Below are 14,289 nucleotides of genomic sequence, written 5' to 3' on the forward strand. Positions count from 1 at the left end.
ATTTCAATGTTATAACTTCCCGAAAACAAATACACAAACATATAAAACAAACTTCTAGCGAAATACTAACAGCATCTAACTTACCAATCCAAAAGAAATGTTGCAAGTTCGGAGTCGAATCTCATTTCTTTCAGGTCCATCAGTTGTATCCAGCGATTAAAAGCAGTGCAGATGTTAATTTGATTTGTGTTTCCGAGCGCGGTTGTTTCCCTGCAGCGGCTGACGCTTTCTTCCCTGAACTGAAATGAACTAGTGGGCTGTACTTTCCACACGATTGACATCAGGTTCAAGTACATGCCCACAAGCCGTGCGAGTTATTCGTGTATTGCAGGTTGGCTGGTGGTTATGCTGCCCGCATACCGCCTCCCATGGCCGAAACAGGTATTACGACACCTGTCGGGCCGGGGCTAGTAATGCTAATGCTAATTAAGGTTGATATCTCTGCAGCACTATAACTTGACATTTTTTTAATGAAATCATCGCCCTTATTTCTTCTAATTCTTTTGATGCGTGTAGGTCATGTTATGGATATTTTTACCTAAATTTTTGCATATGGCACCTTTAAGTAAATTATCTTCTTTTCTTTGAACTGTCTATTAAACACAGAATCCTGAAAAACTATCATGGTTTCCACAAGGATATTAAGTAGCACAGCTGTTGTAAACATTGATAGTAAAAATTTAATCTATAATAAAACTAATAAATATTAAACTATTTCTTGAGCACCAAGTCAGTATATGTAGAGTAAATTTGAAGAATCATGTGACACCGAGGATTGTGTCTGATGAAAATAAGCTTTGAAATTTAGAATAAATTAAATGTTCCCAATATTACAGTTTTGCTGTGTTTTGTTCAAATAAATGTAGCCCTGGTGACCACAAGAGACTTATTTTTTTACAAAACAAAGAAACAAAAATCTTATCGACCCAAACATCTGAACAGTATTAAGTGTACACTTGATTGTATCATTAAGAAAGATGCCAAAGGTTTGGAGGGCAGTTCAGAACGGTAAAAGGTCAGTCATAGTAGGTGATTCGGTCTTTTGGGAGGAAGGGACAATCAATTTGATGAGAAACTATTGCACTGTAGAATGCATGGGAAAAGACACGAGACAGAATTTAGAAATGAGAGTTGTCTGCATAGACAAAGGCCTCAGGAGACCGCGCGTTGTGCCGAGGAACAAGTCAGGGAATTTCCGAGTCAGCCCTGTGTTAAAAAGTAATATAAAATATCATTAAACATTAAAACTGTCCTGTAATTGACCTCTCTTACCCTACCACGCGTCTATCAACAGATATAACGACGGAAGTTACGTGAGCAGAGATTGCCAAAATGAATCACATAAGAGAATTAATCCACGTGTTTTGATTCATTTCAAGTCAATACCCCATAATTTTTTCACTCACGTCTATCTAAACACATGAATCAGTTCGTTTGGAATGACTAGTTAGTCCTTCCACAGGTTAGCTAAAAAATACAAGATCATATGCATAACTCGACTCAGTACTCTCAATAGTTAGCCTCTGGTTCGTTTGGTTGCCTGGTGCTGAATTGAAACAGTGGAATGGAAGAGAATGCTGAGTGTCTGGGGGCCATTTATATGCAAAAGAGCGAATAGAAATCGCAGCACGGTACAACGGTGAGGTGAGACAGAGTCATCAGAAAGATGAGTTAAGGATGCCGCTGGGGACAGTCTGAAAATACAGCTAAATGACGATATGCTTCAGTTAACACGTCGAATAGCTCTGCATCCGCGCCTCATGGTAAACGAAACATACAGTCAGTCAAGCACAGCACGAACATTGTCCTCTGAAAGCTTTAACTTACAAAGGTACAATGTTATTTTAGTATTATTTATATAATTATAGTTTTTAGTATATGTTTAAGTAAGTTCTTTAAGTCTAATAATTTATTATTTCAGTTTGTGTCAATTATTGAAATTATTTTTAATAGTTTTTGGTAACAAAAACCAACACTTGTACAAGGGAACTTTCTTTAATAATCTAGCATGCAAACATTCAGGGATTGATTTACAAAGCAAAGAAAACTAACTGAAGGTTACTCCAGTTCACCACAAACTACTATGAAGATTTAAGTTTTTATAGAAACTTTATAGTTACAAACCTTGGCTTGTGGATTAAGTGTGTTAGAATTACTCCAAATTACCAGTCATGCTTTTTTTTTTTTGGTCTTACATCATGACAATTCCAGTTGCATCATATGTGGACTTAGGTTTCAGAGCCACTCCTTCACCAAACCCACAGAACTGCCACCTGCCATTGGTTGGCCCTTCTGGGGCTATCCCATGATTGGTGGAAATCTAGGGCACGTCTAGACATGACATACTGACAGTTAAATATCCATGTGCAACCATATGGGAGTAACTGCAGTGTTAAAAATAACAGAACAGCAGATAAACCTTGAAACATGTGACCGACACAACAGTCTAAAAGTCACTTGATTAAATTAGAGGTTTAAATGGTTAAATCAGATTTTTCACCCTCCTTTTTTAAATATCTGTGTTCAGGGGAGCAACAAGTTTTCGTCTTTGTTCAAACTGATATTATGTAAGAGTTCTTCCACAAAGGGGCGGTCCTGCCAGCTTTACTTCTCTCAAACAGCACCGGGGAACTTCCTTTTTAGCATTCTGCTTTTGAACACTCTTTATATGGAGACGCAGAGACTGTTAGAAATGCTAGAGAACCTGAGAGGGCACTTCTTACATGTTAATTAAGATACCATTCTCCTTGTCCTCCTTAACCCAGATTCAGTTAACGGTATTTTAAAATGAGATATATTCACTTAAAAATATTCTGTTCTTATGCATCTGTAAAAACACATGTTTGTTGCACTGACCTTGCATTAGTTTAACTCTCCAGGCATGCTGAGTAATGACAGAGCAGAACCGTCACTGATCGGTGCTGCTAATTCCATTCTTTCTGATTATTTATAGCCTAGCTAGCATGGCTCGATAATCTGTTGCTACACTGGAACTCACGTCTGCCAGGGACAAATATTCTTGGATGTTAAGTATAGAATGTCTTTTAGCCATCATGGCTTGTGGCCCTTGTATACAAGTTTTGATACAAGTTTCCTCAATTATATGGGTACATATTGTATGTCATGAACATTGCCACGATGATTTCGCCATATTTTCACCACATCTCAAATTATGTGTTAATGTTAACGAAGACAGCAAGGAAATTGCATTTTAAACAAGATCATCTTACATAAAATGGCCTTTTCAAAATAACAAGCTGCAAAAATCTGTATATATAATTATACGATTCATATTGAAAATGTTTGTTTTAATATTTAAATTGTAACTTTTTGTTTGTTATTTTAGTTTTAAACCTTTAATAATGTTTAATTATAATTTCCAAGTTTCGAAAACAATTATAATGTGATCGTCAAAAAAAAAAAAAAGTCCCTAAAACAGAATTTTTCTAAAACTGTAATTTTAAAGTGGTATAATTTCAGTGCTTGAGTTCAATTATTAACAGTTGAATCCCTGAATTAAAATCTTTTATGCATAATGCAGCAGTATGACATCCCTGACAGTCGACCCAATGACTCGCATTGACTCACTCCTGTCCTTCAAATTAGATTAAATCAGGTGAAGGAGTCAGCCGGTCCCTTTCTGAGGACACTCTGGACAGACCATTCTTTAATCGATGAGGACAACAGGCCGAGAAGATACCTATTCTTGAATATTTAGTGCAAATATACAAATAACATGTCTGTCAAATTGCTAATCAGACTAAATGGAGGAATAATCATAAAGGGCAAAGTGCACAGTATATTCCAGTGAATGGGGAAGTATTTTAACAGAAAAACTATACTTATTATTCTGAGTAATGGCAAACGTCCATGCAGTGCATGTGTTATCAGCTGTAGGGGTGGAGGGAACCAAGGCAACGGCTTATGTAACCTCAGCTGCCCTGAACACTCTTACAGCTATACACGTCATGCACTTATCGTATATAGTCTGCATGAGCTGATCATGTACAGCAAGAGCTGCAGGACAGGATGAATTCTCTGGCTTCTCTGACTACGCTGGAAGACAACAGCATGTGTAGTATTTCTCACATACAGTCTTTAACCTGCAGTGTTGCACTGCAGTACAAAGAGAGCAAACGTTTCGTGATAAGATAGCTTGTATTCAATACAATGTCAACATTAGGTCTTTTCAGGGTCACTAAGCGCTTATTCTTCGCTGATAGTTTGTTGACATACGCCTCTACACTTTCTGCAGGCTCTGTTTCCTGTGATAGATAGAGGAAGGGGTTGTACTTCAGCCTTGCACTATACACGAAGAGCTTGATAGGATGGATATCAGTGAGAGACAAACATTGTGACCTTACATCAGCAGTCTGAAGGTCTTTAAATAAGCATCTGAATTAGTTAAAGTGTCTTAAATAAGTGTGATCTCCATAAAGTCGATTTAATAAATAACATTTACATATAAAATATGGGAAAAAACATGGAAGACCTCATGTTTCTCCACAGAGTAAAAATAATATTGAATTCTCTACAAACTATATATGAGTTTCTCTACAAACTCTAATTTTACTCTGACCTCTTAAGAAATAAGACATGATAAAAAGGAACAATTGTTTAGGAACTATTGCTTTATTGCAGTCCCATGCAATCATTTCTCTGTTACTCTTTCAAGGGCATCTTACTTGCAGACGCAGGGGAAATTGCCACACAAGCTGGTATCATGCATCTAAAAATCACAATAAATAACAACCATGAGACATATCACTTGCTTGACATTTTTGCCCAGAGGGTGGTGTGAAAGCTCGGCCTCTAGCACGGAGAGGTCGTACAGAGACAGATTGGTAATTCTCTGATGCAGCACACAGGCGCTCTCATTATACAATACAAGGCCTAGTATTGTGAGGCTGAGTGGGGTGACCATCTCCTTACCCAGACCAGCTGATCATCTCACCATAGCATCACTAACAGCTCTCAGCCAGCCAAAATTATGCCAAAATGCATTATTAAATTACCTAGGGCCATAACATTAAGTAGCAGTGTAGCAACACTACTAACTAAATTGTTTTTCACTTTTTTTCATTTCTGATTCATACCATTAAATCGATTAATCCATGTCCGATTCATTATAGGGAACTGGTAAATCCTGAACAGTCCTTTCTCTCATATGAACTGCTGAAGTGTTTGATTCATTCTACTGAATCAGTTTACCACAAACAGCCCTCTCTCTTATGTGTACCAATTACAAGTCTGATTCATTCCATTAAATCAATTAATCCTAAATGATACTCTGACTCATATATAATCCCAAATTGAATTCATTCTAAACAGCCATCTCTCTCATAGGAAGCACTGAATTGTTTGATTGTCAGAGTTGACTGACTGTCTGACTGTCAGAGTGCACAAAATATTTGCCACGTCTCACGCGTCTATTTCAGCATTGCATTTGTTTAGAAAGTTCTCTTGTGGGTGCCAAGATGTATGGGAGCATGTAAAGGGCAGCTGATATCATCCAGCAGACTGGATGTGCACGGCCAAGTCTAGGTTTCCTGATCACGTAGTCACGCAATGCACCATGGCTGATCCAGCCAAACATTTAGAAACTGATTTATGCTTTTATGAGTCGCTTTATGATTTATGAAGTTTTTTATCCTTATGCCAGTCTGTCATGGTTGCACTGCTAATAGATTACAGAGGAATAGAGACACAATAAGATATAGCTTAACCTACTGATAACATTTTCCAACGCATCATAATCTTTAGATTCTCTAGTATACATGCATGTGGATCCTGTGAAGATGCTTTCTGGGTGAAACAACTGGCTTGCTTTTAATGTTTTATTCATGCTACATTTCGGTTAAAGCTTTAAAATGACATTTTAGGTCAGCTGCAAATCCCTCATTTAGTTGCTGGTTTATATATCATGCAGATTTGCTCCTTTGACCGCCTGGCACAGTTTGCGTGCATCACTCTGACCTATTTCACTTGAATGGACAGATGGTTGAACTGCATTGGTCTGATATACCATAATGCCCCTCTGTAGCCAAAGCAGACATTTTGATTGGTATTATTGTGATTTTCATGTTTGCTTTGCTTCTTCCTATTCTTTGTGTCCACCCACCTACATTACTTCAAAGGCTGGGTGTTTCCACAATTGCAGCTTGAACGGTTATAGAGTTGTATTGTTCACAGTTCAGTGAACATAATATGAGAAACACTTTGGTTTGGAATGGTAAGTGGGTTTCTACTTTAAAAAATGATCCATAATAAATCACACTGAATTAAGATGGGAGTATAAAATGCATGTAAGATCTGTTGTGGAAATGCAAAAACTAAGAATAATTTCCTATAAACACGTTATCTTTTGTGACAGAAGGAATTCTGTTTATATTGAAGTTTTTCAAACACTTGCAGTGCTTTAGAACTGAACATCATAAATCTGTCTTAAAGGATCAGATATACTTTCCTAATTAGATCAAAAAGTAATGAACTGATAATCTCAACCATACACTTTTTATGGGTCTAAAACATTTTGAACAGATATATTTGTTAAGAACTATGTATGGCTGCCTGCATTAGCATTCCAATCAGAATATACAGCATTTCAATCCAGAATATACAATTCACTCACCCTCATGACACTCCAAACCTGATTTTCTTTATTCCACAGAACACAAAAGAGAATATTGTAAAGAATGTTGGGAACCACACAGTTTAATTCAATTGTACATTGTCCATTTAATGCAGGACAGTGGGAACAGAAAATGTTTGGTTACCAGCATTCTTCAAAGTATGTTTTACAAAATTTCTGAATTCTGCCATCATGTCATTCCAAACCTGTATGGTGTTCCAGGTCAAACAGGTTTGTAACACTCAAAACTAAAAATAAAACCACTGGTTGGACTACACCTTTAAAACACGGTCCAATTGAGAACAGGGTTGGAGATCCAAGAGAAATAAAAATAAATAGTCATGGAGTTTTTTTTTAACATACTCTAAAGAAGTCACTGTGCTGCAGAAGTCATAGATTTAGAATGACAAGTTTGATTTTCAGGTGGACCATCCTTTAAGTCACTGCAAACAGGAGAACACCTAATGAATAGTCAAGCTCAAACCTGTCTTTGTAAGACACACATTCCTCATGCAATGCAAGAGGACCGCCCTTAGGAAACTAGATTAGGAGATACGGTTTAGCTCCTTTTAGGATTAGATATTTGACCCAGCCCTCCGGTAAATGGCATCTTATTGCACTTGAGAGGAGAGGAAGCGCAAGGCAATGCTCAGGAGAAAGAATACACAGAGATGGTTTAAATTAATGCTTTATTTTAGAAGTCACTATATTATTACAGTAGGATATAAAAAAAGTTGAAATCTTTTAGGACAACCCAGAAAAACAAAATACAAGTGGTATATAGACTCATATGGACCCAGTACAAACTAATACGATGCATAACAAGCATACATACTTGAGAACAGCACAAGTGGGAAATGAAAACAGAAGGCACGCCATTTAACATGGACATGTGCACAAGAGCAGCTTTAATACATAAAAATCCCCTCAAAAGGCATTGGCTGGCTAATAGAAAGAACTGAATTACCAGCATTCACGTTCTTCTACTACTTTAAATGACAACGTCAAGGGCTTTCTGTCCTGGCATATAGAGATTTAAAACAAAACCCAAAACTAAAGCCTAAACTGGAATTGATGTATGCTGCTGAAACGGTCAGTATAAAAACCTCATTACTCTCATAGCCCTTTTAAGATCTAAAAGGAAACTTTCTGAAAGTACTGGATACCACCAGGACAACAGATTTGGGCAAGAAACCCTTTTTTGATGGCAGAGAGGAATCTAAAGCCCTTTAGGACCACTGCTATCCATTCACTTCCCAGTCCAACAGTTCAAGAATAGTCCATTTTACTCTAAACCAATCAATCCTATCTCAACAGGCTACCTCCACCAATTTCTCTCTTGTAACGATTCGTAAGATCGTCAGCTTGGACTGTCAACTTTGACAGAACGGCAAACAGTCCATGGAGGTGGTAGTGGAACTGGCCCTCCAGGTCAGAGCCTTCCTCTGCAGCTCCTTCATTGACCTGCAGCTCTTCGTGCTTCATGGTCATCTCCAGAAAGCTGCCGCCCATCTCCCTCTTCAGCAGGCCCCACTCCATGTCATTCTTGATGGACTTCAGCAGCAGGTAGTGCTCATACATGTCCCTCTGTTTGCTGGGGAAAGACGGCTCGTTGTTATTGTGACTAACAGAGGCTTGGCTGGCTCGGTCCTCCAGAGGCACGTCCCGCAGTAAGTTTGGCACCATGATGGTCTCATCCATGTTGTTGGCAGCTGCAATGAACCGGTTCATGACGTTGAGCAGCGAGTGCTTGTTGCACGGGGTTTCGTTGCTGAGCTGCATCATGGCAAAAGCTGAAATTAAAGGGTACATTCAATAGCGATGCAAAAGATGTTTTATACTTCAATCTTTTGCACTAAGAGCAGCTAGAACCTTTATAAATAGACGAACGAGACAAATCAAGTAAGCCATTCAAAAGAGTCATCGGTATGTCTAAGGGTTTTATTGCAGGGTCACGTGTCGTAATTCAGATGCTGCAGCCATGATCCGACTCCAAACGAAATTGTATCTGCATTTCTTTTAAACACTAAATAATCATTTACGCGTTTTAATAAACCGCCATGTAAATCAAGCCAACAACGCGATTTCTCGGTTCAACGAGTTCACCCTAGAGCCGCTCAGGTTCACCGCGGTCCGGTTTTTAAGCGGTTCAACTGAATCTAAAGAGAACGATTTTTCTCGCACGTCATCGTTGTTATCCTTAGAATGATAACGTTTTTGGTTTTTCGCGTCGCTAATATATAGCTTGACACATTGCACTGTCTCTTTAAAGCATCATTAATAACCAAACAACATTAAACGATGATTAAGTCGAATTAAATCTAATGCACATGACGCTCAGAGATTAAACTACGTTACTGCAGAACGTAACAGTAAAGATCCTATCGTGGTACATTTACACAAGATATGCCTCTGTCAATGTGCAATGATAACGCGATAAATCTCAAAAATAATTTAGAAGCAAACGACTAACCTGGATGAAACCGTTTAGTGGACTGGAATAACCCAAAGAGAAAATCTAAAGGATTGACAAAGTTGCCACTATTTTATACAGCTCCACTCGAGAAGAAAGTTCCTTTCTTCTGTGGCATCAGGCGAGGACCGACAGACTTATACCGTTGACGTCAGGCGGGGAAGCGTCATACCCAATGGTGTACCGAGCTGCAAATGATTGACAGGCCTTCCGACCAATCAAGATTCAATATTTCATCTGCGTTCATCTGTGTCCGTATCTTTTACAAAATATGATCTCTTCACATGTGAGTGGTCAAGTTATGACACCCTCCCCCCCACCCTTAACGTATTTTACTTAAATATGAGCTCTTGCTGGTAGCGATTAAGAAATAGTGATATATCCAAAAACAACTATTTTCCCTCATTCAGTGTCATACATTATACGATCTGCATCTCGCTTTATTTAAAACCTTTTAGGACAGTAATTCAGATTTTTTTAAATATTAAAGATAGTAACGTTACCTACATTTCTTTATATTAAACGGCTGTCTCAAATGGACACTTCGCCCTTGTGGACCTCTTTTAGAGTCCACGCTCTTCGTTGTTTTTTAGCGCCATCTGGTGGTTCTATGTCTGAAGCTTAAGCTCGTTTAAAAGGAGTTTATTGTTCTTATACATTTTACAGTTTCAGCAAAAAAAAAAAAACAGGCTGTTGACAGTTTATTGACCAACAAACATATAAATGTGTGCATGCCCCAAAAAGTAAACCCATATGCTGACAAAACTCAGAGGGTGGTTTATCTTTCGACAAAAATTATATGATTATGCTGGAGTGAAGTGAGAAAATAATTACAGTATTAAAAGTAATATGGATTATACATCACCTTATTTTACTTACAAATGCAAGGATGTCATTAAATACTGCTCTACCCCTGTTAAGATAACGTTGATATTTGTAGCTTTGTATGTATATGTTAAATATCGTTACCTGATTAACCTGGGCCTCAAAAGTTTTCACATTTTGTAGACAAACTTAAAGAGTCATTACAAATTTTCTCTTCAGCACATCACCGCCATGACATTCAACAACCTTACAATTAACACTTTAGCTGCTACATAAATAAAGACTGCAGAGAAATTGCAAATAACCCCATAATTTTCACAGAAGCAATCCAAATGGACATGAAATTGCATGTATTATAATAGTTATTGAAAATGAACTGCTGGTGACAAACGGGACTCCCTATGCAACATGTTGAGTGGATAACATCTTAAATGTCTCAAATTATTGTCAGGCCATTCTCAAAAAAATAAAAAAAATAAAATAAAAATTTGGCAAATTTTACTACTGTTTTTACTAGATGCAAAGTTTTAGCACGTGTTAATTCCAGCCAAACAGATGTCAAGGTGTGCAGTACACTGTTAACTGCATAACTGACTGAATGTTCCTGGTGTAACTGGCTAAAACACATGCACTTTCTACAAACTTCTGTAAGCACTATTATATTTACACTCTGGCAAAACAAATTCTAAATGAATGTATCCTTTTGGAATGGGTTCGTTCCCTTCAATGTAGTTACCACAAGAAATGTTCTTTAAAAAGCAGTCAGAAATTCTCTAAAATTAAATGTTTAGCTAAGGCGCACGTACAAAACACTGAAACTAAATATTTTCCCTTTCGTCCGTTTCAGCCGTCTATGATCTCCAGTTGATAACCTGTAATCAGACAGAAGAACCTTTAAATGAAAACCTACTCAACATGCTCATTAAGTGACATGTAATAAAACAACACAAAACCGTGCCATTTCTAATAGAACAGAGGAAAATATACCTGCGGATCACTACACCATCTCATATTGGTTATTGGTGATATAGCGAGACAGACAACATGCCAAGAATATCCCAATGAGCTGATGAGGAATTGAATGAAAAAAAGAAAAAAAGGTATTATTAGATGCATTACAGACTAGACTCATTTAAAAATACTAACTGGACATGATGAGTACCTGGAAGAATGCAATTCCAAAAGAAATTCCAGCAATAATTCCAAGATTGGCCTCCAACGTTGTAGTCATCAGGGAGAAACAGCCCTACAAGAGAAGGTTTTTTTCTCTCCGAAATTCCGAAATAAGTGATTTTATTGATTTTGGAGTGTTCAGAAGCAGCAAAGTTCTTACCCGTTGATATACCACTGAAGCAGCCGTGTTAAGATCTTTAAGTTCTGCAGAAGTGCAGTTTCCACCAGCAGTCATGTTACAGCAGCTATTAGGGATGCCCTCGTGTTTGAAGTAATCCGTGTTTGCCCAGCTGGTGTAGTTCTTCTCTCCACAGCACTGCAGCTAAAAATGACCAAATACATTTCATTCCTCAAAATAACATTTAAGCAGATAAGTGATGTTTAATGTAATCCTGATGTTTTGTACAGCTCCCAAATGAAACAAATCCATGCTTACTGTTCTCTGGATTCTGTCCAGATCTTCATTTCCCTTACCACTGTAGACTGATTCAGCTTTTTTATAGGCACCTTGAAGCACTGCTTTAATCTAAAAAAAAAAAAAAAAAAAGAGTGAAAACACTGTGGCTTAAACAGCAGACAGTATATGAAATATTGTATGTAAAAAAAAAAAGAAAAGAAAAAAGATTTACCTCATGTCTGAAAATGAAGCCGGATATACCTGCCACTAGTTCAGCTAAGAAAACTAGCACCAGGAACATAGCATACTACAAGGGAGGGGGAAAGAAAAAAGGCTTAAAAACATAAACAAACATAATTAAAATTCTGCAAATATGGTACATAATAAGGCATGAAAACCAAATGTTGTTCTGAAAGTTATTAATAAACTTTCTCATATATTAAAGATTTTTTTCTTACGTTTGTGGAAGTGTCAAAGTCTGAAAATATTTTTTTCTAAGGGGACATCAAATGCAACTTTATATGATACGTCAGTTTTGTGTCATATAGATGCATAAAAAAGACAAAAACATCCAAAGTTTACAGGATTTATAGAATGTGCTGTAACTACTCCCACATTAATGAGTTTTATTACTATCGTGTGACATCTCTAGAACTGACCAGCTTCAGCATCCATGGACTTCCACGGCAGGTCGCGAAGCAACCGAACAAACCGAAGATGATGATGATGGCTCCGGTCCCAATGAGGACATATGGTGCATTGGTGCCCTGGTCTGAACTCAGGAGGAAGTCGAACTCCAAATTAACCTTTCCCCATACTCCAACAGCCAACAAGATCACTCCTGTGAACTATAAAGACATATTTGATAAGTGTTTTTGGATTGGCCTGAGAGATTATTGCACTGCGACTTGTTGCCCATCCCCGTTCTTAATGCTACCCTTGGAAACCTTGTAATTACACTTCAGCTTCAAAACTCAGAACATTTAGAGCATTAAATAAAAACAGGGCATCTGGGAATGCTCAAGTTCCCAGACAGCTGTTGAGAGCAAATATAAGCCTAGGCCTATTTAAAAAATTGGTCATAATAAAACCAAGTCAAGTCACTTTGTATAGCGCTTTTCACAAATATACATTTTTTAAAGTGGCTTTACAGAAAAGCATGATGTTAATGTTTTTCAATTTCTTAGTATACCTCATTAAGCAGATTGCAACTGGAAGATAATTTAGTTCACATTTTGTGCCACTACTCATGTTGAGATTTACAATAGTATATATATATATATATATATATATATATATATATATATGTATATAATTAAAGTTAAATGTATGTACAGTATGTGGATGAAGATGGATATTGTTATAGTAGACTGCAGATTTAGGTTATGTTATGATACTGATAACTTTAAAACCTGTTTGGTTTTGTACAATTTATATTTGGAGTAGTGACAACCCCATTTAATATTTGGTGAAGGGTAAATAAATGAGAGTTATCATTTTGATCATAAGCAACTGATTGTGTCTGAGTCTTGGACTATCCACTTTATAAACATGACCATCTGTCCCCTGTCTGCTGAAAATCACAGTGAATATCAATAAATAGTCGAGATAAAAGTGTTGTACTGGACTTTGTACTCATTTAGGCCACATTTGATGAACTGTTTATATATCAGTCCCCTTACTGAATCTCTGTACAGATCAATATATTTAAACTGCGATCAGAACAGTTTGATATTCTTCCCAAAGTACACAAGGCTGCAAAGTTTCGTACTTCTTAGTCTGAAACAAATTTTAACCTATATCATAAGATTAAGGTTCTACTTCATACTTTCTGTATATATTTAAAATACTAGGGGAAATCCTAAATTATTCGACGCATCTTTAAGCAAGCCGATAACAACAAAAGGTAATCGAGAGGATCTAACTTATGTAAATCTTTTTTTTAAGACTTTTGCAAATCAAAAGATACACAAACACCTAAATAAAGTATCTTAATGCAGATTATGTTGTATAAAGAAAACATGGCTAGTTAAAAATCGAAACAACGGAGTTAAATCTAGTCGTTGTTTTAGCCCATTGTTTAGAGTGAGTGAGTTAGCCGAGCTGATAGCCGCCTTTAGCTAACTGCAGATCTGATGAAAACACAAACTAACTCACCCAGAAAATCAGACTGTACGAGATCAGAAATGTCTTCAGACACGTTATCACGGGTTTGGTTTGAAGCCGTGCGGACGGAGGGGACATTTCTGCTTTTGTTTTCCCAGCGGGACGGGACTTTTCAATGGAGACTGCTGGAGGAAAAGTTGCGGTCGTGGACTGGAGTGCGAGTTGGTAACGTTTGTTTGGGAACTGAACAGTGATCAGTGTTGCCAACTTCTTTCAATGGAAAGTAGCTAAACCCTGCCTGAAAAGTCGCTAAATGTCGCTAGATGACGTCATATGCTAATTAGCATATTCATGACGTAAGTGCGTCATAGTATCTTGCCCTTTCTGTGCTCATGTACTGCATTTTAAGGCAGTCAAAATTCTCAATAAAAGTTTTTTATTATTATATTTGAATGTTTCTGTTGTCCGACAACGGAATTAATATTATAATGACTGAAACGCGTCTATTAAGACTACAGAACCAGCTCTCAAAGATGTTAATCTCTGCACTAAAATCCTATTCACGACATTGTCTAATGAAATCACATACACATAAGATTAAGATAATGATTGTACTGCGATTTCGGCTATACTTGTATGTAAAATAGAGTTAGAAGCAACAGAATATATTTTTTTAACTGAAAG

General features: G+C 37.2%; 2 protein-coding genes across 2 annotated transcripts; both read right to left on the reverse strand.

Moving 5' to 3' along the window:
• Positions 1 to 7,303: 7,303 nt before the first annotated feature.
• On the reverse strand, positions 7,304 to 9,256 carry LOC113075452 (mid1-interacting protein 1-like). The gene is made up of 2 exons (XM_026248175.1): positions 9,105 to 9,256; positions 7,304 to 8,424 (listed from the first exon to the last, which is right to left on the reverse strand). Exon 2 carries the CDS (start codon positions 8,414 to 8,416, stop codon positions 7,937 to 7,939), a length of 480 nt encoding a protein of 159 aa, XP_026103960.1. The 5' UTR covers positions 8,417 to 8,424; positions 9,105 to 9,256; the 3' UTR covers positions 7,304 to 7,936.
• Positions 9,257 to 9,954: 698 nt separating this feature from the next.
• Positions 9,955 to 13,864, reverse strand: LOC113075451 (tetraspanin-7-like). Its single transcript, XM_026248174.1, has 8 exons — positions 13,657 to 13,864; positions 12,159 to 12,347; positions 11,732 to 11,806; positions 11,539 to 11,628; positions 11,263 to 11,424; positions 11,092 to 11,175; positions 10,917 to 10,995; positions 9,955 to 10,801 (listed from the first exon to the last, which is right to left on the reverse strand). Exons 1-7 carry the CDS (start codon positions 13,741 to 13,743, stop codon positions 10,927 to 10,929), a joined length of 756 nt encoding a protein of 251 aa, XP_026103959.1. The 5' UTR covers positions 13,744 to 13,864; the 3' UTR covers positions 9,955 to 10,801; positions 10,917 to 10,926.
• Positions 13,865 to 14,289: the final 425 nt, after the last annotated feature.

This window comes from Carassius auratus, unplaced genomic scaffold, assembly GCF_003368295.1.
Source record: "Carassius auratus strain Wakin unplaced genomic scaffold, ASM336829v1 scaf_tig00017060, whole genome shotgun sequence".
Classification (NCBI taxonomy): Eukaryota; Metazoa; Chordata; class Actinopteri; order Cypriniformes; family Cyprinidae; genus Carassius; species Carassius auratus.

What these genes read in the sequence shown, in the direction of transcription:
- LOC113075451 (XM_026248174.1), bottom strand. Translation starts at nt 13,743, where the DNA reads ATGTCCCCTCCGTCCGCACGGCTTCAAACCAAACCCGTGATAACGTGT. An exon ending in CGTACAGTCTGATTTTCTGG is followed by an intron (nt 12,348 to 13,656) that starts GTGAGTTAGTTT and finishes ATGTCTTTATAG; the next exon opens with TTCACAGGAGTGATCTTGTT. An exon ending in TTGGAATTGCATTCTTCCAG is followed by an intron (nt 10,996 to 11,091) that starts GTACTCATCATG and finishes ATTCCTCATCAG; the next exon opens with CTCATTGGGATATTCTTGGC.
- LOC113075452 (XM_026248175.1), bottom strand. Translation starts at nt 8,416, where the DNA reads ATGATGCAGCTCAGCAACGAAACCCCGTGCAACAAGCACTCGCTGCTC.